The following is a 27,254-nucleotide window of genomic DNA, read 5'->3' on the forward strand; positions in this document are numbered from 1 at the left end:
AGTTTGACGTTACCTGTGTCTCCAAAGTTTTGAGTCCTAAAATTGCTTGTAGGCGCCAAGAATTTAGCAACCAAGTTACTGACTGGGCAACTGATAAACACAGGACAAGTAGGAAATGGTTTCTAGATTGTTGGTCTAGCATGGACTGTGCTTAAGGTATTTCTATATTTAAAAGGTAACATTGATAGAAAAAGCTAAGTGATAAGATATTGGCCAAATGTGTCCAAAAAGTAATTGTAAATTTAAAAATGGCTAAAATATCCCCCCTTCCTGGAGGAAAAAACATGCCAGTAGATTTCTTTTCTAATACTACAAACTGGGCATAGTTTGGGTATCCAATTAACTGCATTTTGGGTCAAATGACTTTGTATGGTGTTAGCACGAGCTCTGGGAGTACCTGGGAGGGAACAGCCCTTCCCCAGATAGTTTTCAAAATTGACTCAAAAGTATATGCCGCTCCTCTCTCTTTTGGAAAGAGGAAGGATGATATGGGTTGGAGAAGCACGTGGAGATGTTTAATTTCCAAATTAAATATTGTTTAATATTAAGTCCATGTAATTTAAATTTTTATCTCCTGGTGCCCAAAGGGTTCATTGTTTTTCCCTTTATTTGAGGAAGATTTTATAAACTGTCCCCACTAAAGAAATCTGTTGGGGAAGAGAAGGACAGAATTGCCCCAAGGAGGGGCAGCTAGGGAGCTTATGGTTAAGTAAGGTAATGGATGATGTAGTCATTAATGTGGTGAGCGTTTTACCCTACCAGGAGTCGGTGAGATGACCCAGGAGAAGTTCAAGCCTAGAGAGGAGCTCGATCCGCCCAGTGCGGAGCAGGCGAGTGACGGGTTTGAAGAAGTGCCCAGTGAAGATAGTTTGGAGTTGCTGGACGCTTCGACTGACAGTGAGCTTTGGATCACGGGGCAGAAGCCCGTCTCTGGCGCCTTTGTCCCTAACAACAAGGGCGCTTTCCCTAGTCACTACAGATCTCTAGAGGTGAAGTGGTGGGGATGAAAGAAAGTGAGAATTGAGGAGCTGGAGGGTCTGAGCAGCGAAGAAAGAAATGGAAGGCTGCCCTATAAGGAAGATTGGGTCAGTGACGAGATGTGAGAGTGGAGCTGGATGGAGGCTGAGAAATAAACTGTCAAAGAGAGCCGGCTCTTGTGGCGTTTTTCCTCAGGTCCTTCGCTCGCCTGTGGTCGTCCTAACTTTGCCCACCCTCACACTCCAAGGGAGGCAGGTGCCTTGGGTCAAAGTTGTGAGTGACTGACCTCTAGGATCAGAACAGGCAGCACGGAGGGAGACCAAAGGAAGCGCAATCAGGAATGGTGGGCCACTGGCAGCGCCATGTTTGAGGGCTCACCTACACGTCCCATTGTCCCCTCCCCTTCCCAGAGCTCAGAGTTCTGCAGAGTAACCAAAATCATAAAGTCTGATGTGATATGCCCTACCCTCCACCTCACAAAGAGGGGGAAGGGTCTTCCTTTATAGCATTGAGTTTCTACTATTTTCTGTTCTTTCCATTTATATTGTCATTGTAGCGGATGTTGTTTTCCTGGCTTTATTTGCTTTACACCAGACATGACATTCATGCACCACGATACGTTGATCCATTTCCCAATGGATGGGCATCTATTTTGTATTCCAGTTCTTTGCTTCCATCAGAAGTGCAGCTTACAAATACTTGAATGTGCCTGGGATCTTCCTTTTGTCAATGACCCTCTAGCTGTGGAATCTAGGTCAAAGGGCTTAAACATGCTAGTGTTTTTCAATCAATCAATAGGTCATTAGCTATTAAGTGTGTACTGTGAGCCAGACACCCTGTAGCTTCAAGGAATAAAGCAATCAATATTCTCAAGGACCAGACATTTGTTCATAGGGAGACAACTACTAATCAGAGGCAGAGTTAAATCCCAAAATAAGTTAGGGTGAGCACTGGCAGCAGGCCAGGAAAGCTTGGTGGGGTATGTACCAGAATATAAGTTCAGTTTGAGATGTCTGTGGATATCCAGTTTGAAATGTCCAATAGGCAATTGGCCATGTGGGACTGAAGCTTAGGGGAGAAACCAAGCCCTGGGTATGATAACAGCCAGGTTTTATGTGTCATTTTAAAGTCTGCAAAGTGCTTTACAAATACCTTAATTTTATCCTCACAATGCTGGGAGGTAAGTGCTATTATCTGCCCCTTTTTTCAGATGAGAAAAACAGGCTGAGGGGGATTGTGACTTGCCCAGGGTCACATAACTCTTAGTGTTTGAGGCAGAATTTGAATTTAGGTCTTCCTGACTCCCAGGTCTACCTACGGTGCCACCTAGATAATGGATCTGCTAAGAGATCCATGGTATCTGGGAGAGATGGTTTTCAGATGAGCCATGAGGTTTGAACATAGGTAACAAAATTGTGGGAGAGAGTAAATGGAGACATTGCCTTTTTCTAGAACTAAAGCTGATGAGAGTTTGCTGTCCAGAGTCGGGGCAAGCCTGTCTTTCGAAACCCCTCTGCATTAACTGCTCCCATCTTATGCCATCTTTGTTCATCCACCCATCTGAGGTGAAACTTCAAGGTTGCTTGGATTTGCATCTTTCGATGATTTGAAGCAGTCTTTCATAAGGTTAACGGTTTGCAATTCTTTTGGAAACCTTTCCTTTGACCAAATTTACTGTGCATTGACATCAGATTTGATATTTTTTTTTTTGCTAGTCTGCTACTTACCCCAGTATTATTTTTACTAAATATTTTTATTTCATATAATCAAAATTACATATTTAGTCTTTAGTAATTGCCTCTATCCCTTGTTTGACTAGGAATTTATCCCCTACCATAGCTGTGAAAGGTAGGTAGATGATGACTTCTCTTTTAATTTCTTACACTATGATCTTTAGTGTGCAGGTCATATATCCATTTTAAATTTGTTGAGTATGGTATAAGATACTGATCCAAACTTTATTTCTGACTTAAAGGGGCTTTGCAGAAGAATCAGAAGCAGGTCAGTCAATGCTGAAAGCAAATAGGTCCTTTTTTGAGTCATTTCAGGGAAGGTCATATGGTTTCTTAGGGCTCATCCAAGAGAGCAGGCAGAGAAGGGTGGGAGAGTGGGGAAAGCAAAGATAATTACAGAGGACCGGGGCCTCCTCCCCTTCCTCCTGTCCAGGCCAGAAAAGGGCAAGGAAGGGGTACTGGCAGGCATTCTGAGGCTTTTGATCTTTAGGAGGGAGGGGGTCCACATAGGGCAAGGGTTCATGGTTATCCCAAGCTCAGGGCCTCCTGGGGGCATCCATCGTGTTCAGTTTCCTATTCCAGAGGTCTAGCAGAGAGATGATAATGTACTAGGAAAGTGGAGGTTTCTAACAATGAAGAGAAGAGTTAGATGCAGGGGGCTCCAGAGGATGAGTGGGACAAGCGAAGCAAGGTATGAAGTCAAGGGAGAGGTTTAGCTAGGGGGCAAAAGTGTGGCAGTCGAGATGGTGCCAACCTGAGCCTTGGGAGGAACAAGTTTCACAAAGTGGAGGAAAGACAGGGCAAAGGCATCTCTGGAATGATGGGTCCCAGGAACAGCAGGAGCATGACGGATGAGAGTCGTGTAATAATCAAGCCCAGAAAGGAGCAGGAAGCCTGAAAGGGGAGTTTGTACTCAAAGCGCTGGCTGATGCTCCAGGACCTCGGGAGACGCCGGTGCTTTGGGAACATCAGCGTAGGGAAGGGTGGAGAGAGCAAAGATGCGGCAGGGTCAAGGGTCAGGAACTGAACGACCATCACTGAGAGGCTGCCCCCGAAATGTCGTGGCAGAGCCTGAGGGGAGGATGGCAGGCTGAGACCAGTATGGTTTGTGCTGGCTGAGGAAGGAGAGAAGTATATGACTGAGGGTCACAGCACAGAGGAGGCTGGATTTGGGGGAGAGAGGAGAAATAAAGCGTGTTGCATTTAGGATACTTGTGGGACAGCCCCGGAGACAGGACCTGGCTTCAGATCCCGGCTCTCTTATATGTGAGTGACCCAGGCCCGGTCACATCAGTTTCCTCCTCTGTAAAATGATGGGATTGGATTCATTGACCTCTCAGGTCCCTACAAGTTCGTAATGTAGGACTTAGGATTTAACTATCACTGTCATGGAGAGGAGAGACTGGAATCCTTGGGAGATGATGAGATCCCTGAGAAGGCAGAGATGCAGCCTAGGAAAAGGGCATCCATGACAATGTCCCTACATTAAGGACTAGGTCATCCTTTTTTGTTTGTTTTGTTGGAGGCAATCAGGGTTAGGTGACTTGCCCAGGGTCACATAGCTAGTAAGTGTCTAAGGCCAGATTTGAACTCGGATCCTCCTGACTCCAGGGCCGATGCTCTCTCCACTTCGACACCTAGCTGCCCCTGTCATCCATTTTGAAAGATTGGGTATCACTGGAGAGTAGCTGAAGGGCACAGTAGATAGGAAGACAGCCTCTGACGTTCATGCCCCTGATAACATCCTCGCTGGGTGATCCTGGGTGAGTCACCTGCCTCCGCAGTGCTCCTAGACTGCTTTGAAGACTAGAAATTAGCCACCTGCACTGGTTGAGGGTGTTTATTCCTCCAGTGACATCACTAGGCCTGTCCTTACCCCTGTGAGCTGGCATCCACTGCAGGACAGAGGAGAGGAGGTTTTAGTCCCTTCATCTCCCCAGGCTCCAGTTACCTTGTGTGTCCAAGAAGAGGGTGGAACTCAGCTTGTCCTCTGACTGCCCACATCTCCACAAAGGAGATTTATATTATTATACAAATAATAGTTAGCATTTCAGGTAGCACTATGTGCCAGGCACCATGCTAAGTGCTTTACGATCATGATACCACCTGATCCTCACAACAACTTTGGGAAGTAGGTGCTATTATTATCCCCATTCTATAGATGAGGTAACTGAGGTAAACGGAAGCTATGTGACTTGCCCAGGGTCACACAGCTAGTGTCTGAGGCCAGATGTGAACTCAGGAAGATGAGTCTTCTTGACTCTAAGCCCAGTGTTCTATGCACTGTGGTACCCCATGCTGCCATAATAACAATAACAATAATAATATAATGGCTAATAAGCCCAGCAAACCTAATAAAATTTAAATTCTGTATTTCTGACCCAGATGATGAGGGCCAGTGATGAAAAATGGTCCTTTTGAGAGCTGCTAAGTTCTTGGGTTCATGGCCCCTCCTTCAGTGGCCTGGATGCACCTTAACCCCCCCTTCCATTTTTTTTCCCTTGGCAATTCACCTGTAAATTTAAGTGATTTGCTGAGTCTTACAGTGAGTATATGTAGCAGTCCTGCCTTCCCCACTACACCCAGGGGCCTGTCAGCTAATTTATTGTATCTCTAGGCAATATTTCAGCCATGAAGGGAGCCATGGTGCATAGAGTGCCAGGCCTGGAGTCAGAAGACTCATCTTTCTGAGTTCAAATCTTAACCCTGTTTGCCTCAGTTTCTTCATCTGTAAAATGAGCTGGAGAAGGAAATGGCAAACCACTCCAGGATCTCTGCCAAGAAAACCCCAAATGGGGTCGTGAAGAGTCAGACATGACTGAAAAATGACTGAACAACCACAAATGGATAGAAACGTGGCAGACTGAATGAGGGGTGCCACAGGCAAACTGACATCCAAAGGAAGACCGGATTTAAGGAGGAAAATGAGCTCAGTTTGGGTTACATAGTGAGTTTGTGAGGTCCTTGCAGGATAGCAAGACCTGGAGATGCATTGTAGGCTGTTGGAGATGGAGCTCAGAATGCAGATCAAGATTTTAGTTAGGTATTTGGGAATGATAGAGAGCACTGTTGTTAAGTGGACTTAATGAAGGTAGTTACAGGATTGCTGGATAGGAGGGAAGAGAGCCAAGAACAGACATTTGGATATCCCACATGAAGAGGTTGGTTAGGGAAGGATAAGCCAGTTGAGGAGGACAATGAGAGGGAGCCAGAGAATCAGCAAAGTGGAATGTCTCTTAAGATGAAAGAAAATCCAGTTTGGGGGGAGGGGTCGTTAGTACAAGAGGGGAATCGAGGCCAAGGAGGAACAATGAAAAATGAATGTTGGGTCGAGCCAAGTGTTTACTGTCGCAGCTTTCGTAGACAGGTGGGGGACCAGACAGGTTGCAGGCGGCTGAAGAAAGGAACGGTGAAGAGGTAAGCACACGAGGGATGTCATCGGGAACCCCAAGGTGCTCTAGAACAGGCCCACCTTCTTACCTGCAGCCTTCTTTAGGTGGTGCTGAATGTCTTGAGTCATTGAGGGCCACATTGTTGGAAGAGTTCAGGCCTGTGATGGAGGGGAGCCGGCCACAGCACATCGGAGGAGCCACGTACAGATCCCAGAGCGGCCTCGGAGACTTGACAGTCGCAAAAGTACTTCTGGTGGTGCTGAGAACTAGAAACTAAGGAGATGCCCATTGATGGCGTGGCCTGTGAATGTAATGGAATCTTTCTGTGCTGTGGGAAACCTTTAATATAGTGAACTTGGAGAAGCCTGTGGTTTCCACAAACTGTGGGAAAACAATAAACACAATAATAAAGTATTTACTGTGTGCCAGGAAGGGCAGCTTGGAGGCAGGAAGACCTGAATTCAAATGTGATCTCAGACACTTACTAGCTGTGTGACCCTGAGCAAGTCACTTCATCCTGTTTGCCTCAGTTTCCTCATCTGTAAAATGACCTGCAGAAGAAAATGGCAAACCATTCCAGTATCTTTGCTGAGAAAAGCCCAAATAGGGTTACAGAGAGTCAGACAGGGTGGAATACCACTGAACGCTACCACCAAAACCCCCCAAAAGTTATCAATCAAAATTTATTCCCCCTTGAGCCTCCCTCTTATCTCCTCTGCGTTCATCTTGTATGTACATCCCGTCGTCCTGTACACTGACGTTTGATGTAAGCTCTTGGAAGGCTGGGACCCTTTTGGTTCAGTCCTAGCTGATAGATACCTGTGGAGCTCTGTGCTAACAGGGCGGCTATAATCCCTCTAGTTTGCCCTTGAGCACCACTGGCGCTTAATAAATGCTGATGGGTTAGGTGATAATTCTGGACGCCTCAAAACTACACTAAGACTTTAGGGACACTCTACAAGCGCCGCCCCCCAACACACAAGGAAAACAAAAAACCGAAAAGGTGGTGGGCTGCAGGTGCACAATGAGGCATACCCTGTCTGTCAACAGCCAAGGCACTGACTGACTTCTTTTCGGGGACCGCCCTTCGCTGCTACCAAGGCAGTGGTCTGAGGGTCTGGGGGAGACTCGGAGCTCTGGCGGCGATTTTGAAAAGGTGAGGGGTACCAAAAATCCATTAAAAGGAAAAAAAAGTTCAAGAACGGAAGAGGTTCGTGTACAAAGCCTAACTCGCCTAGTGCGCCTGCTCCGGGTACCGGACGCTCATTGGCGGGGCGTGCCGCCCTCTGATTGGCTTCCCCGGGGACACGCCCCCCCCGGGGTCCCGCCTTCTCTCTCCGCCGCAGTCGAGGGCCCCGGGCGACCCGGAAGTGGTTGCTATGGCGGAGGCCGGCGAGAGGGCGGGGCCTGCGGACGCTGGGAGCCCAACGCTGGGCCGCCCGCCGCCTCCCTGCCTGTGCCCACTGCGCGCCCTCCTCTCGCTCCACCCGCCGGGACAGCTGCGGCCGGAGCGTCCGCTGGGGTCGGACGGGAGCCGAGCCCATGGCCGCCGTGCTATCCTACGAGAGCCTGGTCCACGCCGTGGCCGGCGCCGTGGTGAGGAGGGGGCGGGGGGAGCGGAGCGGGCTTGGGGGGACCCGGATGTGAGGGCGCGAGCCGGGGGGACCCGGATGTGGACGGCGCGAGCCCGGACACCCGGATGTCCGGGCGCGAGCGGGGGAGGGGCCCCTCGGGCGCGTGCCGATAAGCGTCGGTGGGCGAAGGACCCTTGAGTCCGAGGGCCCTTGTCCCTTGAAGGGGGAGGGGCTTCCCGGGCCCCGGACCTCGGGTGGGAAGGTCCTGTATACTGAGCGCTCAGTGAAATGCAGCGAGGCCTTCGATTGCGAACTGAGGGGGAGGGGGTCCGGGGGTCCGGAGCACGGCCAGCCCCCTCATTTACAGAAAAGGAAACTGAGGCAAAACGACTTGCCTAGGGTCACCCGATCAGTAAATGGCAGAGACACGAGTCTGGGGCGGGGGCGCCCCGAGTCTCTCCCTTTGCTCCGCGGAGGGTCCGCCCGTCCCCCCCGGCGTCCTTTCCGCCCCGTCTGGGCCGTTCATCATCTGGGGTGGGGGTGTGCCTGGGGCCTCGGGCTGGCCATCTCCTCCCTGCCTGGGCCCCCACCCCCTCCCCCACCCCCACCCCCTTCCTCGGGGTCGGCCCTCGCTGACTCCCCGTGCTGCTGCTGCTGCTGGAGAAAGAGACCCGGCTCCTTGGCAGCGTTGGGGGCTGGGGGCGTGTGAATGGTGACCGGCCAGGTGTGAGTGACAGGTGTGGTCTTCCCCAGCCTCGGACACCTGCCCCCCGACTGCCCTTGGTGGCTCCGAGGCTCGAAGCTCTCGCCACCCTTGGCTCTCGGGGGCCTGGCCTCCCAGCTCCCTCGTCTCACAAAGTGGTTTTCCCATTTGCCTCCTCAGCTCCTCCCTGTTGGAAATTCGGACCCATTAGTTCCAATGCCCCTGGGGCAAGCAGAGGAAAATTGTTTCTCAGTGGGGCATCAGGGGAGGGAAGGAACCTTCGAGGTCATCTGGGCTGACCTTACCTGGCACTGTCCATGGCTCCGTTGTGTGTTGGGGCGCCCTTTGGGCAGTGTGGTATGATGCAAAGAGCCCAGAGGGCCTGGGTTCAGATCCTGCCTCAGTGGCCTTGGGCAGGTCACTTAACCGTGCCTCTGTGTCTCAGTTTCCCCCTCTGTAAAATGAGGGGATTGGACTTGATGACCTCTGAGGCCCTGTCAGCTTTAAATTTGTGGTCTTTGGAACCCCCACCCCCTTTCCCTACCCACAATTGTAATCAACCAGAAATTATTCTCTATTTTAAGTGTCTTTTCTGTGCCAGGTCTCATGCTGGGCACCGAGGGTCGTAGCAGGCCCTGCCCTCAAGGACTAACTTCTCTTCTGCTGGCGGGGCATGGGGAGAAGCGGTGAGAAAGTGGGGGTGGGAGAGTGCCGCTAGAGGCCTGTGCAGAGTCTTTTTCCGGGAGGTGACAGTGGAGCTGAGGGCCTCCCAGGCTGGGCTGCTTCATTTGGGGACAGCTCGAATTAGGGACTTTTCCCTTCGGGTTCCGCTGACATCTCCCTCCACCGACGCTGGTTGTATTCGCTGGGCTCAGGCCGACTCTCTGGGCCCTCGGGCCCGCTCTCTTCACATTCTCACCGCCGAGAGGATGCTCCCATCGCTTCAAGTCAGACCTGTATTGGGATGGCTGCTGGCCAGATCTAGGGCTCTGCCCCAACTCCAGCTTCTGCCAGCCCTGCCCCAGCCCCAGGCGTTTGGCATGTCTGTTTTTCTGGTTCCACAGGTTTGTGATCGTCTCTGTCCCCTGCCTCTTCACTTCCCCACGTTTGATGTGTCATGCCCCTTTCCCCGTAGCCGTTGCTGTCGGGTGGGCCCTTTCAGTGCCCCTCAGCTCTGCTACTCCCCGTAGCTGCTCTTGGTAAGCCAGTCCTTTGGGTAGCTGTTGGAAATTGAGCTAGCCTTTTTCAAACACTGTTCATCATGCCGCCCACTTGCTTAGCCATCTTCATGGTTCTCGACTGGTGGCTGACTTCTGCGCTTTCTCCTCACATCTCATTAACGCATTTTTGGTCCCTTGGAGCACTCTCCTCCTCTTCACCAGTCCCTTTTGCTCTCCTTCAATATGTGGCTCCAAAGAAGCATTCCATGAGTGAATAGAGCCTGATTATTCATAGGGTCCCACCCCCGGTGGTTCTGGGCTTGTATAGATAGTGCCAGTTTTCCTGGGTATGTTCTGTAGTCTTAGAAAGGTTACTTTTATCATGTGTGCATGTACTTTAGTTCCCTCTAGATTGAAAGTTCTGGGACCACGGTTTTTGTTTCTTTTGTATTCCTGGCCTCTGCTTTCAAAATGAACAGACTCGCTTAAATTCTTTGGTCACGTTGGGCCGAGGAAGCAGGCCTCTTACTTCTGTATTAATTCTACGTAGAATTAAATTTAGAGTTTCTGAGACTCAGACTTCAAGCTGGAGGGATATCAGCGGTCATAAAAACCAATCTCTACCCAAGTCGCAGTTCAGAATTCTTCCAATAGCCACCTGGTGGGCATCCGCTCTGAGCCGTGGCTTTGTGGGGCAGCCTGGTGAAGGAGCTGAGGGGTGCGTAGACGAGGCAGGAGGGCAGTAACGGGGGGCACCAAGAGCTGTAGGATTTCAGAGCAAGAAGAAATAATGTCATTGGGGGAGATATGTGACAGAGATGGCATTTGAGCCCCTTCTAGAAGGATGGGTGATGGAGCTGAGGAGGGGAGAGGGTGTAGAGGAGGGGAGGTGGTAAAGTGCAGATCCTGGTGATGAATGAATGAGTGAGTGAGTGAGCATCTAGTAAGCTCTTCCTGTGTGCAGTGCCCTGTGGTAAGAGCCGGGGCACTGATGGAGATGTAGCAGCCCCTGCCCTCGAGGAGGCCCCGATCGAGTAGGGGAGACCCCACAGAGAGGAGGGTTCAACTGCAGGGCCGATGGAGAGCCCCTGTGGACCTTCGGGACTGCAGCGAAGCAAATGGTAACGTCTTCTTTTGTGTCGTTTCCGTGGAGAAAACTATGTCCGTTTTTGCTGCTGAAGCCTTTGGCGGTCACTTGGAGTGTGGGACCAGAAAGAAATTTCTGGCCCTCCTCAGTGCCTCTGGCTGTTGCCCTGCCAGGGGCAGGTGCCACCTGTGTCTTCATGAGAAGGGGCTGCTAGGCTGGCCCGGGGGTGGAGGGGCCCGCTCCTCTGGGGCTCCTGCTCTGAGTCTTGGACTGAGAGCAAGTGGGGCCGGGGTTCTTTGCATCTGCCTGGAACGAGATTGCTCCTGCTGTTACCTCCGGATGCCTGCTTCGGAATGTGGCATTTTCTTCTAATATAATCCCTGCCTCCTCATGTAACACTTAACTTTATGTGATTCAGAACTTCAGTGTTGCTGTGTTTTTCTATTTCGCCTGTAAAATAAATTAAGAGTGTAAAACACGGATGTGAACATGTAATAAACACTTTGTTTTAGCCTCCGCTCTGCCCCTGGGGCACCCTTGCCCATCCCCAGAACACATGTATACCTACCTCATCGGTTGGCGCTTTGCCTTTTTTCTCCTACAGCCCTCATGTAGGAGAGCTGGTCTCTGACTTCATGTCATAAGGAAAGTCTACACGGATTATGTCCGTTCCTCAGAAACATCCCAACCAAATCCATCACCATGTGACAGGGAACACGGAGCCTCGCTTGGGTTGGGACTCCAGTGAGACATTAGCCGGTTTTTATTAAACATCGTAAGCTTAGGATCATAGAAGCCTCCATGGGGCTGTTGTGTAACCCTGAGTAGCAGCAGGTCAGCTTGCCAGACCAAGAGGTAGGCCCTCTGGTTCCACTTAAAGGATTTTTCCCCGAAAGAGCCTTTGGAGACGTATTGAGTGAACAAGCCTTTACTGAACACCACGTGCCAAGGTGCAGTTAGAAACACTTCCGCCCTCAAGGAAATCTGGTTCTGCACAGTCTCATGGCAAGTGTACGCGGATCATACGCAGTCTTTGAGTGGGAAGGGACAGCAGAGGTCGTGTAGTTCAACTACATCCCATCATGAATCCGCTTTCCTTCCATGACAAATGGGCATCAGCCTTTGCTAGAAGACCTCTCATGAGGGCCACTCCCTACCTCCCAAGGCAGCCCGAGGCACTTTGTGTTTGCTGTCGTTCTCGGGAGGTGTGGTCCTAGCTCAAGCTTGATGCTGCCTCCTGAGCACCACGTTGGCCCACTTCTCTTGTTTCTGCCCTCTAGGCTGAGTCCATTTCTTCTCCAGACATTTGGAGGCAGCTCTCCTGGGCCCCCTATATGTACCACATTGGTCTTGATAGAGGGCAGTTTTCTCAAATGTCATCTTTTTGAAAAGAAAACCATGTAGGTGTGTACTGACAAATAATTACCAAGTACGATTCTGGGCTTCTCTCAGGTTTTGTATAAATTAGATCAGTCTCAGGAAAAGCATATCCCATGTTGAGAGCAGTGTGGGATCCATACACTCCATGTTTGGGCATAGCTATTACAGGTGTAGACAGCCATTACTCCCACAGTTAGCTGCCCCACTAATGCTGCTTGTCAGCCACATGAATGCCACAGGAGCCTGCTTAGAAAAACAAAGCAGACAGGGTGACCTTGGCAGGCCCTGCCCCCTTGTTACAGTTTCTTCACTGTTGCTTTTTTCATATGTATAAAAAGTGGACTGAAATTGCTTTGATGTATGTGTTTTATTTTGAGTTTTGTGACAGGAATGATATTTTGTTGACAGTTTGGAATGTTGTAGAGCGGGGATTGAGGATCTCTTTTTTTTTTTTGGAGAGTAGCATTTTACCAGGAGCCAATTTAGAGACTGAAGCAATGGGCGGAAATCTCTTGGCCAAGTAGCCTCATATCTAGGCAAAGCAGAATCCGTAAGACTTCAGAGAAGCAATAGCTGCAGACAGGCCTATCCTTACTTATCTGGGTCTCTCTCGCCTTGACTCAAAGACTCATAATTTGTGGAAATAGAAATTTGGAATTTTAAAAGAATTTTACCCAGATGAGTTTGGTTTTTTAAAACCAGATTCTAATGCGCTGTAGTGCCACAAGAGCCTTATTTTGTTGGAGTTGTCCAAGAACATAGAGAAATCTTTGGTTTCAACATCAGAGCAGACTTTGGAACGATACTGATGATGTTAATCAGTGACTTTCAGGGTACATCTTGGCTGTGGCCTGTGGAGAGCCTGGCCTCAGACCTTTGTGGGGAAAGGGGCATGATTTCCCCGACACTCCTCCCTGGCTCCTGCCTCATCATTAGGCAGCCTCCTGGAAGCCTCTGCTTTCGAGCTGAAAGCGACCTTTGAGGTCATCAAAGCCACCCCCTCTTCTCACCAGCTTTTACAGATGCAAAAACTGAGAGCCCAAAAGATTAAGAGATTTGTCCAGTGTAACCTGGGATAAGCTTCAGCTCAGGCCCTCAGACTCAAAAACCAGTCTCTTCCTGCTGTATTACTCAGTGCTGAAAAAGGACCTGTTGGATAGAGCACCGGCCCTGGAGTCAGGAGGACCTGAGTTCAAATCCAGCCTCAGACCCAGAACACTTAACTAGCTGTGTGACTCTGGGCAAGTCACTTAACCCCAACTGCTTCAAAAAAAAAAAAAAAAAGGACCTGTTGTCAGGGGCCTGGCGTTGCACAGAGGAGGCTTGTGCTAAACGTGTCTGGCCTTCATCTTTTCCCCTGAACTGAAGACCCACAGCCTTCGGTCTGCACCTGGATGTGCTCATGTATCCAAAGCTGAATGCCCCCAATCTTGCCCCATACATGGGAGTCAGCATGGTAGAATGGAAAGGAAACACATTAGTTCTGGAGGCAGGACCTGGATTCCAATTCTGCTTACAGTGTTTATGCACCACCTGTGGATATGAGGCAAGTCACCATTCTCCTGCGGCCTCAGTCACTCGTCTCTGTAAAATGGGAGAATGAGGTCCCTGCAGGCCCCCCCCAGGCTCAAATGACATCCCTGCTGTCATTCCACCACCTGAACTGCTGCATCCAGCCGCTTGATGGTGTTTCTCCTAGCAAGGGGAATGACGTGGCCTCAAGACCGTTCCCACCTTTACCATGTAACCTTGGGCCAGTCGGCAGCCTCTCCAGGCCTCAGCTTCGGCCTCGCTGGGAACGGGATCAGCGGCTTTGTCCACGTGAGGCCTGTTGTCTGTGCCCTCATCAGTTCTGATCCCCTTTGAGAGCAGCGGCCTTCCAGTCTGGCCTGTGTGCACCTGCGAGACTTTCCTGCTAATGTTCTTTGTGTCCTCAAACCACCCAGATTTCCCCATTGCCTACCAGATAAATTCTCACTTGCCCTGGTATGTACGTATGTCCTGCCTAATGCTGCTGTCAGCAGAGTCTCTGAATATTAGGTTTTAAGCAGTTCCTTGAGCAGGGTGCATCGTAGGAAACTACATATATGTAGACCAAGCATCACAGTAATCCCCGCTGGCCGAGCTAATCGATGCTTCCCCCGGACTTCAAATGCAGCCTCAGATCATTGAGGTTCCTCTGATTTTTGACTCCACGGACATTTTAAGCCCATTTCCCAAAGCCCTGGGCTGTTTTGGGGCTACAAGGTCAAAAGTAACCTTTGCTGTCCTAGAGTTCATGGGGCTTCCTGACCAAACCTATGAACAGGTGACACAATCAAGGCTCTGACTGGCCTGGTCAGCTTCATACCAGTGTCCTTCCCATCTCCAGCTTGCCAGCTCAGCTGTGCCACTCACCCCTTTCTTCTCTCTCCTTGCACACTCCTGTGTCTTGTCATGTTGTCCTCTGTACTTAGAGTGGCCAGCTGCACGGCCATCTCTGTTGGAGCATCGCTCTTCCTTCAAGGTCCGGCTTAGATACCACCTCCCTCCTGGAGCCTCCCTCATCTGTGCCTCCTATCCCCAGATGAAAGTGAACTCTGCCTTCTCAGATTTCTCCTGGTGCTTTGCACCTCTTCTCTGATTCCATGTGTACTTCTCTTCCCCACCCCCATTAGACTGTAGTCTCTTTTAGATGAAGGCCTGTATACTACCCAGCATAGTGCTTTGCTCTTGTTCACGGGCAGGTTTGAAATGACCACTGAGTAAAAAATGTCATTGTCAGATGCCAGATGGGGCAGCAGTTTGGGGCAGAGGGTGCCCAGCTTCCTCTTCCTGCCTGTAATTTGTTCCTAGCCAGACTGGATGACTCCCTGTCCTTTGCCATCTCATCCCACTTGCTCAAGCTTCTCTGTCAGCAGCAAAGAAATCCCTCTCTGGGCCTGCCTGTAGAAATCCCTGGCCATTCCCAGGAGCCTGACTCTTGTTTAAGCCCTTGCAGAAAAAGCCTTCAGCCAATTGGGAAATTCCTTCTGAAATGTCAGCATTTCTCTTACCTCGACTCTGCTTTTTCACCTTCTAGATTGTATGGCAGTCTGCCCTGCCCTGTTAGATTGTCAGCTCCTTGAGGGAGGGGATGGGCCCCTCTTGGTCTTCTTGCAGAAGTACCAAATAGATGGTGGGTACAGAATGTTTGTCGAATTCAGTGTGCATTAAATGAGTAGATCCGTTCTTCGGTTTCCCATTCTTGGTAAAGGCCATATGTACATCAGAACATTTGTTGTACTTTGTATTGAATAATTTTAATAATTGGTCTAAAATGTACCGATTTTAACTTCACAAAGTACTTTTGTGTCCATTATCAATCAGTCAACAAACATTGTGTGCTCATTCATTTTACATGTGATAAAACAGAGTGATTAGGTACTTCCAGGCACCCCCACCCCTAGTCCAGAGAAGGAAATATAAGCCCAGTCTAGAACCTAGGTCTCCTGATTCCAGGATCATGGTTCTTTCAACTCTGTCACCTTGTTCCTCCGTTTTCTGATTTTGCAGTTTTTGGTTCCACTTAAGTTTGCTCATTAATTTAGTGTAACACTTTGAATCCTCAAAACAAAGTTGGTGACAATCGAGTTTACAGGTAGGGAAATTGAGACAGGGATATTATATAGGTTATGTAATTATACAACGAGTAGAGACCCAGACAGATAGTAGCTCCTATAAAAAAGAGCAGGGGAGAAGTGGGGGTTATGGATTACAAGCTCAGCGATAAAATGATTGAACAGCTTTGTCTGCCTTAATGGTCAGAGAGTTTGGAACAAAGGAGTTTGCTCTGCTGGCCTCTGTCCTGGTCTCACCACCTTGGGAGGCCTGGGTTCTGCATTGTGTATCACGTTTTAGGAAAGGACTTCATAAACGAGCCACAACATGTTTAGAAGTGACTGAGCTAAGGAGAAAATTAGACAGGACATCGTGCGAGAATTCAGGCTGTTTTCACATGAAAGATTCCATTAAATTTGAGAACTGTTTATTTAATGCCTCCTATGTGCGGAGTCACAGTATTTGGTGCTGGGCATCTAAAGATGAAAAATGACATAGTCCCTGCCTGAAGGTGCCTGTGGCTTACTCAGTGGGGATGCGTCACACACGCAAATAAGCAGAATACAAAGTCGGGTATAACAGGAGCAAAGGAGAGCCTAGACGATGCTCTAGAACGTTGGGGGAGGGGAACTTTGTTTTTCAAAGCTTTTTGTCGCTATCTTTGACTTTTACATCAGTGACATCAAAGGGACCAGTATGTCCCTCCCCCACCCAGAACCATCCCTCTTAGCAAAGAATAAAACATGGGGGTGGGGGGAGGGAAGCAGTTCAGCAAAAGTAACTCATAGAGCAACTAAGTTTGAAAGTGTATGCGGTAGAGAGAATGTTTAATGGTTGGGTCAAGCGAGACTTTCTAGGGAATTGGCCCCACAGCTGAGCCTTGGAGGAGGTGTGGGGGACGTGCCTGTCTAAATCCAGGGCGGCGGAAGATGGTCAACCAGGTTGGCTGGAACATGGTGCATGGAGGGGAGCCCTGGGAAAGTAGTTTGGAGTGAGGTTGTGGAAGTCCTCAAGGGGCTGGCGTTTTCTGCTCTTGGCAGGAGCTTTTGAAGGTTTGGGTGAAATCCTCTGTCTAGGCAACTCTTCCCTTGCTCCTCATTCTGCCCTTTGGGATTCACGAGAAAGCCCCTTAAGCAGCTCACTGACAAAGCTGTTAAAGAGTAGACTTGGATGGAGGCCGGCTGTGAACTGCACATTGGAAGGGACGTTTAGTCTTGTTGGCCTAGTTCTGCTTGGGCCCCAGGGGACAGGGCCGCAGGGCGAGTGGGTGGCAGATAAAGGCGACAGATTGATTGCTCCTGTGAGGACACACTTCCTTAATGGAGCTGTCCGCAGCTAGAATGGGCTGGTTTGTGGAGTCGCGATCTTCCAGGGGAGGCCTCGAAGCAGAGGCTCTGTGACTTCCTGACAGGGAGATTGCCGAAGGTCCGAGGGGCTCATGCCCTCCTGAAAGAGCTCAAAGGTGTCTTCCAGCTCTTAGGATTCTGGGAGAGGGAGCCGATGGGTCCATCGGACAAGGGTGTGAGCCCCTCCCCCTCTTTGTGGTTAGGCCCGTGCCAGCCTCATAATTTCTCTAGATCGTAGAAAAGAAGTGGCATCAAATATTACATGGAATCAGATTTCCAAGCTGGAAAAACGTTTCTACCCACGCTTCCTACATCATGGGTCATGACGTGGCTTCATTGAATTTTGGAGCTATTTTCTAATCCAATCCCTCATTTTATTTACTTATTTTAATTTTTCCTTTTTTATTACAACTTCAAAAAACATCAAACGTGAACATTGCCTTCCCTCCTCTCATTTTACGGATGAGGCCCGGAGAGGATCGCAGTGATACAAGATCAGATCACTTGTAGCAGAAACAGAACAAGGACCAGGGTCTCCTGGTAATAGGTGATCCCCGTCCAGACCCTCCGTTTTATAGAGGAGGATCTGTGGTTCAGCAGGGCGAGACTAGTCAGAGTTCACGTAGGTTGAGGGATCTCCCATCAGAGATGGGACAGTTCTGTGAAGCTGGGATTCAGGCAGAGGGCTGCACTTGAGGACCAAGAGGGCCACATGTGGCCTCGAGGCCCCAGGTTCCCCACCTGTTAGACCAAACCATTAAGCTGGATGTCCCTGCTCTGCTGAAGCTCTCTTGTTTCATCCAGATGAGATGTTTTCTTATTCATTCCTGTGGTTTTTTCCACTAAAAAAGTGGTGCTTTCCCCTTTGTGCTCCCCACTTCTCCTCCCACCAGGTACTGGCCTAGCTTTCCTAAGTGTTTTCGCACCCCATCCCATGCTGGCTCCTGTTTTCCCGAGATAACTTTTGAAAGCTCGGTGCTCTTTTGTTGGCCGGCCTTTTCTTTTTCCACCACTGACTTCTCCAGGAGAGGAGTCAGAACTAACAGCTCAGGACTTCAAGGGATTACCTTACAGGGCTGGCGCGCTCATCCGGGCCTCTCGTCTTTCTTTTCTTTCGTCGCCTCATGTGGACCCAGCATCAAGACTCTGCATTGTGTGGCCACCGTCACTGTCCCCAGAGTTTGGTTGTATTCACTGGGAGCTCCAGGAAAGTATGCTTGGGTGACCTTCCTCCCCAATCTCTGGCCTTGATTCCTGATGACCTATCCAGTTAGAGGTCTAATCTCAGGTTAGCTTAGTCGGTAAGCCTTTATTGAGTGTGTACCATGTGCCCGGCACTGTGCTAAGCTCTAAGAATGCAAAATGAAGTAAAAGACAGTCCCTGCTCTCAAGGGGCTCCCAATCTAGCGGGGAGATGACGACCAAATATATACAAACAAACTTTATAAGGGGTAAATAGGAAATCGTGAAGAGAGGAAAGGCACTAGAATTAAGAGGAGTTGGGGAAGGCTTCCTGTGGGTGGTGGGATTTTAGCTGAGACTTGCAGGATACCAGAGAAGCCGGGAGGAGGAAGTGAGGAGAGAAATCATTCCAGGCGTGGGAGACAGCCAGTAAAAATGCCCAGAGCCAAGCAATGGACCAGCCAGTAGGCCAGTGTCACTGGATCAGAGGGCACACGTTGGGGTGGAAGGTATAAAAAGACCCCACAGGTAGAAGGGGCTAAGTTATGAAGCAGACTTTTCTGTTAGGTCCCAGAGGCGCCGGGGCCCCACCGCAGGCTACATCTTTACAGTCGTGATTCCCTGGAAGGAGTAGAGAATACAAGTTCCTCAGGTTCTTATCAATTGCTGACGATAAAAAAGCGTTTTATTTAGTCGCCCGGTCGTCAGGCGTTTACGTATGTGCAAAGTGCTGAGGATTCAGAGAAAAAGTCCCAAAACGTCCCTGCTCTTAAGGGGCTCCTATTCTGAGGGGCAGACACCAGGTGAGGGCCCTCTTGTAACAGACTGCCTTCCTTGTATGTGTCACAACCACCAGTGATCCCTTTAAAGTTGTAACAGCAGAGACAGCCTTGACCTCTTCAGTATTGCTTGCAGGTTAGGCAAATGAGGAAAGGCACTAGAATTTGTTCTAAGGCTGTGCCACTGTCCCAGAAGTTCTTCCAGGCCAGGTTCCTGCAGGTGCTCCTGTTTGTGAAGGAGAGTGTGCCGATTGCCCCAAGACAGGAAACGCATTTCTGGATGAGATGGGTAAACGCCTAGAAGAGTGGCCGGTGTCTACTCTGTCACAGGCAGTCGGATGACGGGCCTGGGGCAGGGCCGACGGGACGTGAGCTAAGCTCAGGATTGAATCGGAGAGCCAGTTGGAGCAGTCTTTGGGAAATGGCCTACAACAAGCTTCTTCCTAGAGCAAAGGTCCATGTTTTTATTATTCAAAGTGTGTTCTGTTTTGTTTTCACACAAAATCACTTTTCACCGACCCTTCTGCAATTCCCTAGTTGGCCCCCTAAGTTTTTGTTCTAAGCCGCCTTTACCTCTGTTGCTACTCACTTGGTGGCAGTGACTCTGGGTACGGTTGTCTTCTCTTGTCGGTGACTCCTTGATTTCTAGATCCAGCCTCTGTTTCTCTCCCGAGCTCCCATAGGCTTCACCAGCCAGCTGCTCCTGGATTTCTGCTCCTGGATGAGCCAAGGGCACATCGGACTCGCCATGTCAGAGGCAGAGCTCCTGTCCCCCCCAGTCTCTATACTTCATGCTTGGCCCAGACATTAACTCTCAGGGAAGAAGCGTTTCAGATGGGTCTGAGTGCTGAGCAGCCCAGCTCGTCCTATCCCCAGGCAAAGAAATTGGGAAATAAAGGAGAGGGTGAGGCATTCTGGAAACTCTCAGGTGTTTGAACTCTGGTTGCTTACCACAAGTTGAGCAGGTTTTTTTCTATTGGCCTGCCCTTCCCATGAACATCCGCGCCCCTCCCTTTCACTTTGGTGACCTGAGGGGCACCGGGTGCGTTGGGAGATCTGCTGGGGCCCATCGTCAGATGTCTTGCCCACACTGCCCGGGTGAGCAAGGAGTCACCATCTCTCGCCCTTCTGGCAAGGTGCTGATGAGCCTTACACACCCTGCTGTGTAGAATCCTACGACCCTGCCAATGGCCTTGATGTTTGGTCTGCTGTTTGGAGCACTCACTTGCTCTTCCCTCTGTCCTGTGGCAGAGTCTTCCCTTGTCAGAACGGGCGCTTCTCCAGAGCAAGGACTGTCCGTATCTCCAGAACTCAGCCCAGTGTTGGGCACACGATAAGCACTTAATTGGTGTTTTCCCGTTTCGTGCCATCCTCTGGTTCTCAGTCTCACCCCCAGTCATTGCCAGATCTAGTGGCTTCTGTCCTCCACAGTATCTCATATATTCATCCCTCCTTCACCCCTTTAGTTATGAGGGATGATGGGACATCATCTGTTGCTTCTGGGCGAAGCCAGGCACGAAGGGCTTGCTTCAGATGGCCCCTAGAAGTTTGCATCGAAACTCAGCTTGGCCTCTCTGCCCCTTCTTCCTGTTCCTAGCACTGCCCTCGGCAACCAAGCCGAACCAACCCAGTCCGGCACCGATGGATCATTCAGCTTCTCTGGGACCTGGTGGATGGATGGCCTGTTCTTCCTTCTTTGTCCCCAGCAGAGCTCTGAGTCCATTCTGAAGGAAGTCTGGCCCCTCCCTGCACCCCCACAACCAAGCTTCAGCTCAGTCAGAACTTTAGGCACAGCACTCTGCTGCCTGGTTTCAGCCTCACATGTTTGTCCTTTTCCTGCTGTCTGTGCCTAGGACACAATATCCCACTGGACTGATCTTTGGTGACAGTTAAGTCCCAAGACCATTTCTTAGAACATGTCCTGAACTCTGGGAGAGCCACAGAGGAGGCCAGACATAAGGGGGCAACTTGTGTGCGCCATTAGATGGTATGAGTTTGTCATCAGCCCCCATTTAGAGAGAACATGCAGCCAAAATAACCAAATATGGTCATAAGGGTTTAATGTGTTCATGCAGCCAAAGGTTCTCAAAAAGGTCTTTAGAGTTTCGCTGCCAAGCCAACTCTTAAAATAGTTTAAAACGTCAAGGCTTTGTCCGTCCGCCCTCTAGGCTAATTCACAGAACGTTCAGACTCAATTTCTCTCATCTGAATTGATGGTGCCAGCTCCCTCTGGGGCTTAGGACAGTGGCTTCTTTGGAAAGATTGTAGTGGAGGCAGCTAGGTGGCACAGTGGATGGAGCATTGGCTCTGGAGTCAGGAGGACCTGACTTCAAATCTGGCCTCAGACACCTGATGCTTACTAGCTGTGTGACCTTGGGCAAGTCACTTAATCGTGATTGCCTTGCCCTCCCTCCCCCCAAAAGAATTGTAGTGGAGCTAGTCCAACGAGGTTCTCAGTAATTGTAGGGTTTGCCACTATGAAGTGGCGCCTGCCAGAGATTCCTGGGCTGGGGGTGGGGTGGTGAAGTCCACAGTTTTATGACTAAAAAGTGTCTGTCCTGGAAAAAGAAGATGTCACCTTTCTGGAGGCCGTTCCCTCAGATGGTGGCAGAACTCCCACTTGGGCAGTTAGGACAGAAAATCATGAATTTCTTTTTATTTGTGACTGGTGGCATCCTCTCACACTGGGCCTTCTCTGTGTATAAGAGTAACCCCCTTGCAAATTAGCACAGATAATTCTCAGGAAAAAATGACAGAATAGAATGATTCGGACTGAACTGCTAATGAAAAAACTGGGCTCACAGCCCTTGGCAGACGATGGCGTCCACAGTGGACGTTTTAGTGTAGGATCGGAGGCCTGGAACAGGCCTGAAATGAGGACGCTGAGGCTGAGAGCTGGATGCCTGACTTGCCCAGATGGCTCCAGGCATTCCCAGTTCAAGTCCAGCACTCTCTCCCCAGCACCTGATTGAAGTCATTGTGTACGCAGAGCTATTCATGCCGAGGAGGGAGGAGAAAAATTAGAAGGCCAGTTTGGGACGAATCTTTGTCCCTCTGGACCCCAGCAGACCATCCTCAGAATGATTTCGAATATTTGTTGAATTAATTTTTATACCATTCTGCTGTCTCTGAGCCTGAGTTTTAGAACACCCTTGGATCTTTGGCAGAAGAAAGCCAATATCCTTAGTTTATATTGCAAGTGATTACCACACAGGGCTTGCCCAGGTTTTTGGTGCCCACCAGTTTCACTTTGGTTTAAACCAGCTACTTTGGCTGTAGAAAGCTCAGACCTTCTTGAATTGGTGCCTTGGAAAAAGACTACGTCCCCCTCTCCAGCCCCCCCTCCCCAGCCACTAGCCAGCAGTGTTTGAAATGGTTTTTTTGTAAGCTGTTTGGAATTAGAAACAATTGTTTTAAGAAATAACCTTCTAAATGGCGGTTAGGTTTCTAGACTATACCATAATGTAAATGAAATACTATACATTGAAAATCTAAAAATTCTAGCAATACTTTTATGCCAATAAGTAAAAGAACCCATCTTCCCCCCGAAAAAAAATTCATAGAATCTTGGATTTAGAGCCAAAAAGATCATCTAATCCAACCCATAAGAGGAAACTGAGGCCTACACATGTGAAATGACTTTCCAAAGTTCACAGCTAGTAAGTGTCAGAGCCAGGATTTGAACCCAGATCCTTTGACTCCAGGTCAGTGTTGTTTCCACTATACCACCTTGATCTTTACTCCTAATGCTTCAGAAAACACAGTAACCAGCTGACTCGTTGGGCTGGTGAGTTATTTTTTAGAGCTCCTGTAAGAGGATCTTAACAGTGCAGTATATTGACCAGTGTATGGTGATTGTTGAGCGTGGAATGAGTGGTGGTGACAAGAAGGAATCTGGAGTAACCAGAGACCTTGGAAGGTCGGGGACTAGATGGGAGATCCTTGAGGGCCATCCCGGATGAGATGGCCATTGGTGAATCAGGCTGGGATGTATTTATTTGGGTACCAGTAGAATATTCAAATATAATCAGTATGGGCATTCCTTTCAGCAGTGCAGATCACAGACCATCCATGCCTGTCAAGGGACCTTCCTTGATGCCTCCAGACATTTTGAACGTGCTGGCACTGCACGCCATCTAACCCTCTATTTATTGCTTTTCTTTTTTGTCACGGGACCAGCCCATCTTCTTTTTCAGTCATCCTTTGCTCCTGTTCTTGTTTGTAATTTTCTTGTCCTGTGTTGTAATTGCTCACACACCCACCGTTGCCCTCTGGGTGATATTCTTGCTTAATTCCTGGGAGACTTTTGTGTTCCATGACTCATGGCCATACTTTAAGGCTGGTGGAATATTGGTATTTTAAAAGATGGCTCCCTGTTTCTTGGAGAAGTACGGGGTCTTTATTAAAGGAGCTTTGTAATTTCCCAAAAGCAATTTCCCAAACCCACTCTTGCCGTCTAGCAGATGGCTGGCTCAGGCTCCCTATCCTTTCCCACTGCAGTGTTTGTTGGAGGTAGAAATACTGATGGATGAGCTTAATAGATGCTTGTCCTGCCTTCGTAGCCAGAGCTGACATTTATATATGTTTACAGATGACTTTCCATCCGTTGCTGTGCAATGCAACTCAACAGACCTTAAGTACCTAACAGTTATTAGAGTGGGATTGGGCTAGAAACTAGAGTAAACCGAAAACAGCCTCTGCCCACAAGGAGTTTCTGTTCCAGTAGGTCAGATCCCTTCTCTGGGTTTCAGTTTTCTCATCTTTAAACAAGAGGATGTTGGACTAAGTTGGTCCCTAAGGTCCCTTTCAGCTCTAAATTCTGTGCTCCTCTAAGTCACTTTGTGTGTTATAGTTGGAGAAAATCTCAGAGGGACGGCACTAGGATTGAGGAGGATTGGGAAAGGCCAAGAAGTGGAGAGGGCGAGGGAGAACATTCCAGGCATGAGGCACAGCCAGGGGAAATGCCCGGAGTCTGGAAAGGGAGGATCGTATTCGTGGACCAGCCAGAAGGCCAGGGTCACCATCGGAGTGGGGGGGGAAGGGGTGAGCCAAACTGAGAACCCCGGACTTGCTCCTGAAGGCAGTAGAGAGCCAGTGGAGCTGATTGGGGTGGTGATGTGGGCTGATCCTCACTTGGGAACATCAGTGTGACAGCTTGTGGAGACTTTCCAAGCCAGGACAAGGGCACAGGTTGGTTCATGGGCCCCCTGGAGTCGGTCTCATCGTTTGTAAAATGAGGGGTTCTGAAAAGTGTGTCGCAAGGATCCCAGAGCCTGTGGGAAAAGCCCAGAGAGCTCTGGGTGTGAGCATTGTGCCCGGACCGGGACCCATTCGCTTCACCTCTGTGGGGGTCAGCGGCTTCCTCTGGAAAGTTGCCAGGCTGGGCCGGACGGGGCTCCAGATGATCCAGCTAATGATCCCAGTAGCTGTGTGACCTCGAGGAGCTTGTGTTTGTGTGTCTGTGGTGCTGCTTGTTTGAGGAGTAAACACATTTTCTCAGCTTGCCCGCCTAACTTTTGTTTCTGTGGGGAGGAGACCCAGCATTTTTGTGGGAAGCCATTGTGCCTATATGCTGGCTTGGGTTGATGGTAAAGGGGTGTGTGTGTGTGTGTGTGTGTGTGTAATCTGTGTGTTTAGCCCCCTTCCACCATGCTAGCCCCTTTCTCCCTTTGGGGGTTCCTCCCTGGGACTCCGCTTTGGGGAAGGGCCCAGGCTGGCCGATTTTCTTTCCTTCTCAGCTGAGTTTCTGCCTTTCCAGACTTGAACCCCTTCAGTGCCCTCAGCTGGAGCCTTTACCACCTCTTCCTTTTCAACTCCTTTTTGGGCCTTATTATCTTTCCTCCATTAGAGTGTAAGCCCCTTGAGGGCAGCTTTTTGATTATATTTGTATCCCTAATGCTGAGTACAGGGCCTGGCACTTATCAGTACTTAATAAATGCTTGTTGGTGGCCTGCCTGTCTGTGTATAGATTGTGTGTATAAAAGTAGATTGTGTGATATGTATCTGTGTGTGTGTGTGTGTCCAAGGTATATAAATGTATATGCCTAAACATACAGCTATCGCATGTTCCCTTTTTGTAAATAAACTCATATTTAAAACTCTGGTTTGAGGGCCGTTGTGTGCATCCGTGTGGGGGGGTTGTGAGAAATGAATTCGGGTTCTCAAAGCGGAGAGTCTTTAAATGAAGGAAGGCAGGAGAGCTCCAACCAGAAATCAGCCAACTGTTTCCTCCTGGCCTCGGTGTGGGACTTGGCTTCAGATTTCTCATAAATAACTCTGAGTTCTGCCTTTACGAAAAAAAAAAATAATAATAAAAGGCTGTAGACGTTTTCTCCGAAGCCAGGATATTACTCTTGTGTAATCTCTAAAACTCAGTTACAGTTGAATGAGCTTGGTTCACATTTGGTGATTACAAAGCATCATAGTCTCATTTGAATTTTATAATGACCTCGAGGTTGTATAAAGTTGAGAAAAGCCTTTTTTGAAAAAGGAAGAAACTAAAAGCAGGGCTGTGATCTCATTTGGTCCTGGAAACAGCCCTGGGAGGTATTATCCTCATTCAACGGACAGAGAAACTGAGGGCGCAGAGTTTTCATGATCAGACAGAGCTAGGGAAGTGCCAGAGATGGAAACCTGTGTTTTCTTCCTCTAAGCCCTGGACCCTTTGGTTCCCTTCTCCCGTGCCCTGAGAGAGATCTGGCCTCTTAGCAGGATGGGCACACCCCTCTGCCCTTCATCTTCTGACCTCAGCCTAGCTGCCCATCCGTGTGTTCGCCCGTCTTCTTGCCTTTAGTGGAGCAGTGGCATACAGGCTTCTTGATGCCAGAGGCTGCTGGGCGTGGGGCTTTGCATGTCCAGCATAGTGCCTGGCACATATGGGGCACACACTCTGTAAGGGTTTCTTGAGTTGACATCATGCCCAGGCCTAAACGTGATGGTCCATTTGATGTTTTGGCAGCATATCGAGTCTAGGACCCGACACTGTACTTGTTTTTAGCCCCCCTCATTATGGCTCCAACTTACCCAGTAAGCCTTTTCTTTGGCATTCCAGCGAAGATTGTCCGAGATTGTTATGGAGAATAAGCTGAACAATTAAATTGTATAAATCGAGTGGGAGAAGACTTGGACTTTCATCCTAGCTCTGCCAAAAGCCAGCTTTCCCTCTGGGCCTCAGTTTCCTCATCTTTAAAATGAGAGGGATGGGCTAAATGGTCCTGAGGCTCCTTTTAGTTCTAAATTCTGTAGGTCTTAGTTTCTCCTGTTTGAGGAAGGCAATAGAAGAAGTGTTGACTGAATAAATAATAAGCGTGAAAAGAGAGGTTTCCCGCCCCTTGACTCTTGCCTGGTGCCTCTCTGGGTAGCAGGGAGAGACTGGCAGTTTTTCCAGTGAAAGTTGGTCCATGTAACTTCGGTTGCCCAGCTCCTGCATTAATGCCTTCCCCAGGGGTCTCGTAGATGTACCCCAGCATTTTTAGGACCTGTTTGGATAAACGCGTGGTCATGGATTCCTTTTTGTTTTGGAAAAATCTTTAAAATGCTATAGAAATGTTGTCATTCCTATTGCTATTCTTAGCAGAAGTATGACATGAAGAAATAACTCCCAGAGGGGCTAAGAGGCTCCCGGAGCCTGGGCTTTTGAGGCTGGGGAGGCCAGCTAGGACGGCCATCTTGTTGGGGAGGGAGGTGCTCCCAGTCAGCTCTGGTTTGGGCTTCCCCTTGTGAGACTGTGAGCTAAGTGTTCTTTCCACTTTCACAGGGAAGTGTGACTGCCATGACGGTGTTTTTCCCTTTGGACACTGCCAGGCTTCGACTTCAGGGTGAGTAAACCTCTCCCTTGGGGTGAGCATGCTCCGCTTGCTTGATGGTCAGCAGCTGCCCACTCCGCCTTCTTGGGAGCAGCACACGGGTGACGGCTTCCTTGAGGGACCTGCCGTCGCCCCCAGCTCCAGATGTTAGCTGTGAGGGCCCATGGCCAGTGAGCAGGAAGAGTCCCCCCGCGCAGCCCTTCAGCCGCTCAAAGCTGACCCTCTTGGTCCCCCTCAGTCTTCACGTCTCCCTTTCCTTCACACACTCCTCATCTTCACGGTCCCCAAACACGGTGCCCAGGACTGAGCGCCTTACTCTAGGGCAGGGCTTCTTTGTGCTCCTTTCTTACCTTTCTTTCTCTTACTCACTTGCTTTCTTACATGAGGGATTCTCACATCTGTGGAAAGTGTTTTGAGGCACATGCAGAGATAGCGGGTTAAAGTACTTTGCATGACTGATGCTTAGAGCAGAGGGCGCTAGTCAGGCCCAGTCTGCTGAATCGAGCCTCCTGGCAGGTGCTTGTCTGGAAATGAGGTGTCTGCGGGTGTCCTTTAT

General features: G+C 49.5%; 1 protein-coding gene and 2 long non-coding RNA genes across 4 annotated transcripts in view; 1 reads left to right on the plus strand and 2 right to left on the minus strand.

The window, feature by feature from the left end:
- Positions 1–5,562: 5,562 nt before the first annotated feature.
- On the minus strand, positions 5,563–6,623 carry LOC114049697. Its single transcript, XR_003569900.1, has 3 exons — positions 6,589–6,623; positions 6,192–6,484; positions 5,563–6,105 (listed from the first exon to the last, which is right to left on the minus strand). It is a non-coding gene; the product is annotated as an uncharacterized LOC114049697 (long non-coding RNA).
- Positions 6,624–7,584: 961 nt separating this feature from the next.
- Positions 7,585–27,254, plus strand: part of SLC25A17 (solute carrier family 25 member 17) — a 33,284-nt gene continuing 13,614 nt past the window's right edge. For both annotated transcript variants that reach the window (XM_027871612.1, XM_027871619.1), the window contains exons 1-2: positions 7,585–7,699; positions 26,650–26,710. In XM_027871612.1, the coding sequence (XP_027727413.1) occupies positions 7,646–7,699; positions 26,650–26,710 (115 nt within the window). In that variant the 5' untranslated portion in view covers positions 7,585–7,645. The remainder of the gene's footprint in view (positions 7,700–26,649; positions 26,711–27,254) is intronic.
- On the minus strand, positions 15,997–20,609 carry LOC114050075. The gene is made up of 2 exons (XR_003569930.1): positions 19,483–20,609; positions 15,997–19,336 (listed from the first exon to the last, which is right to left on the minus strand). It is a non-coding gene; the product is annotated as an uncharacterized LOC114050075 (long non-coding RNA).

Source organism: Vombatus ursinus, unplaced genomic scaffold, assembly GCF_900497805.2.
Source record: "Vombatus ursinus unplaced genomic scaffold, bare-nosed wombat genome assembly UNPS02003292.1, whole genome shotgun sequence".
Taxonomy (NCBI): domain Eukaryota; kingdom Metazoa; phylum Chordata; class Mammalia; order Diprotodontia; family Vombatidae; genus Vombatus; species Vombatus ursinus.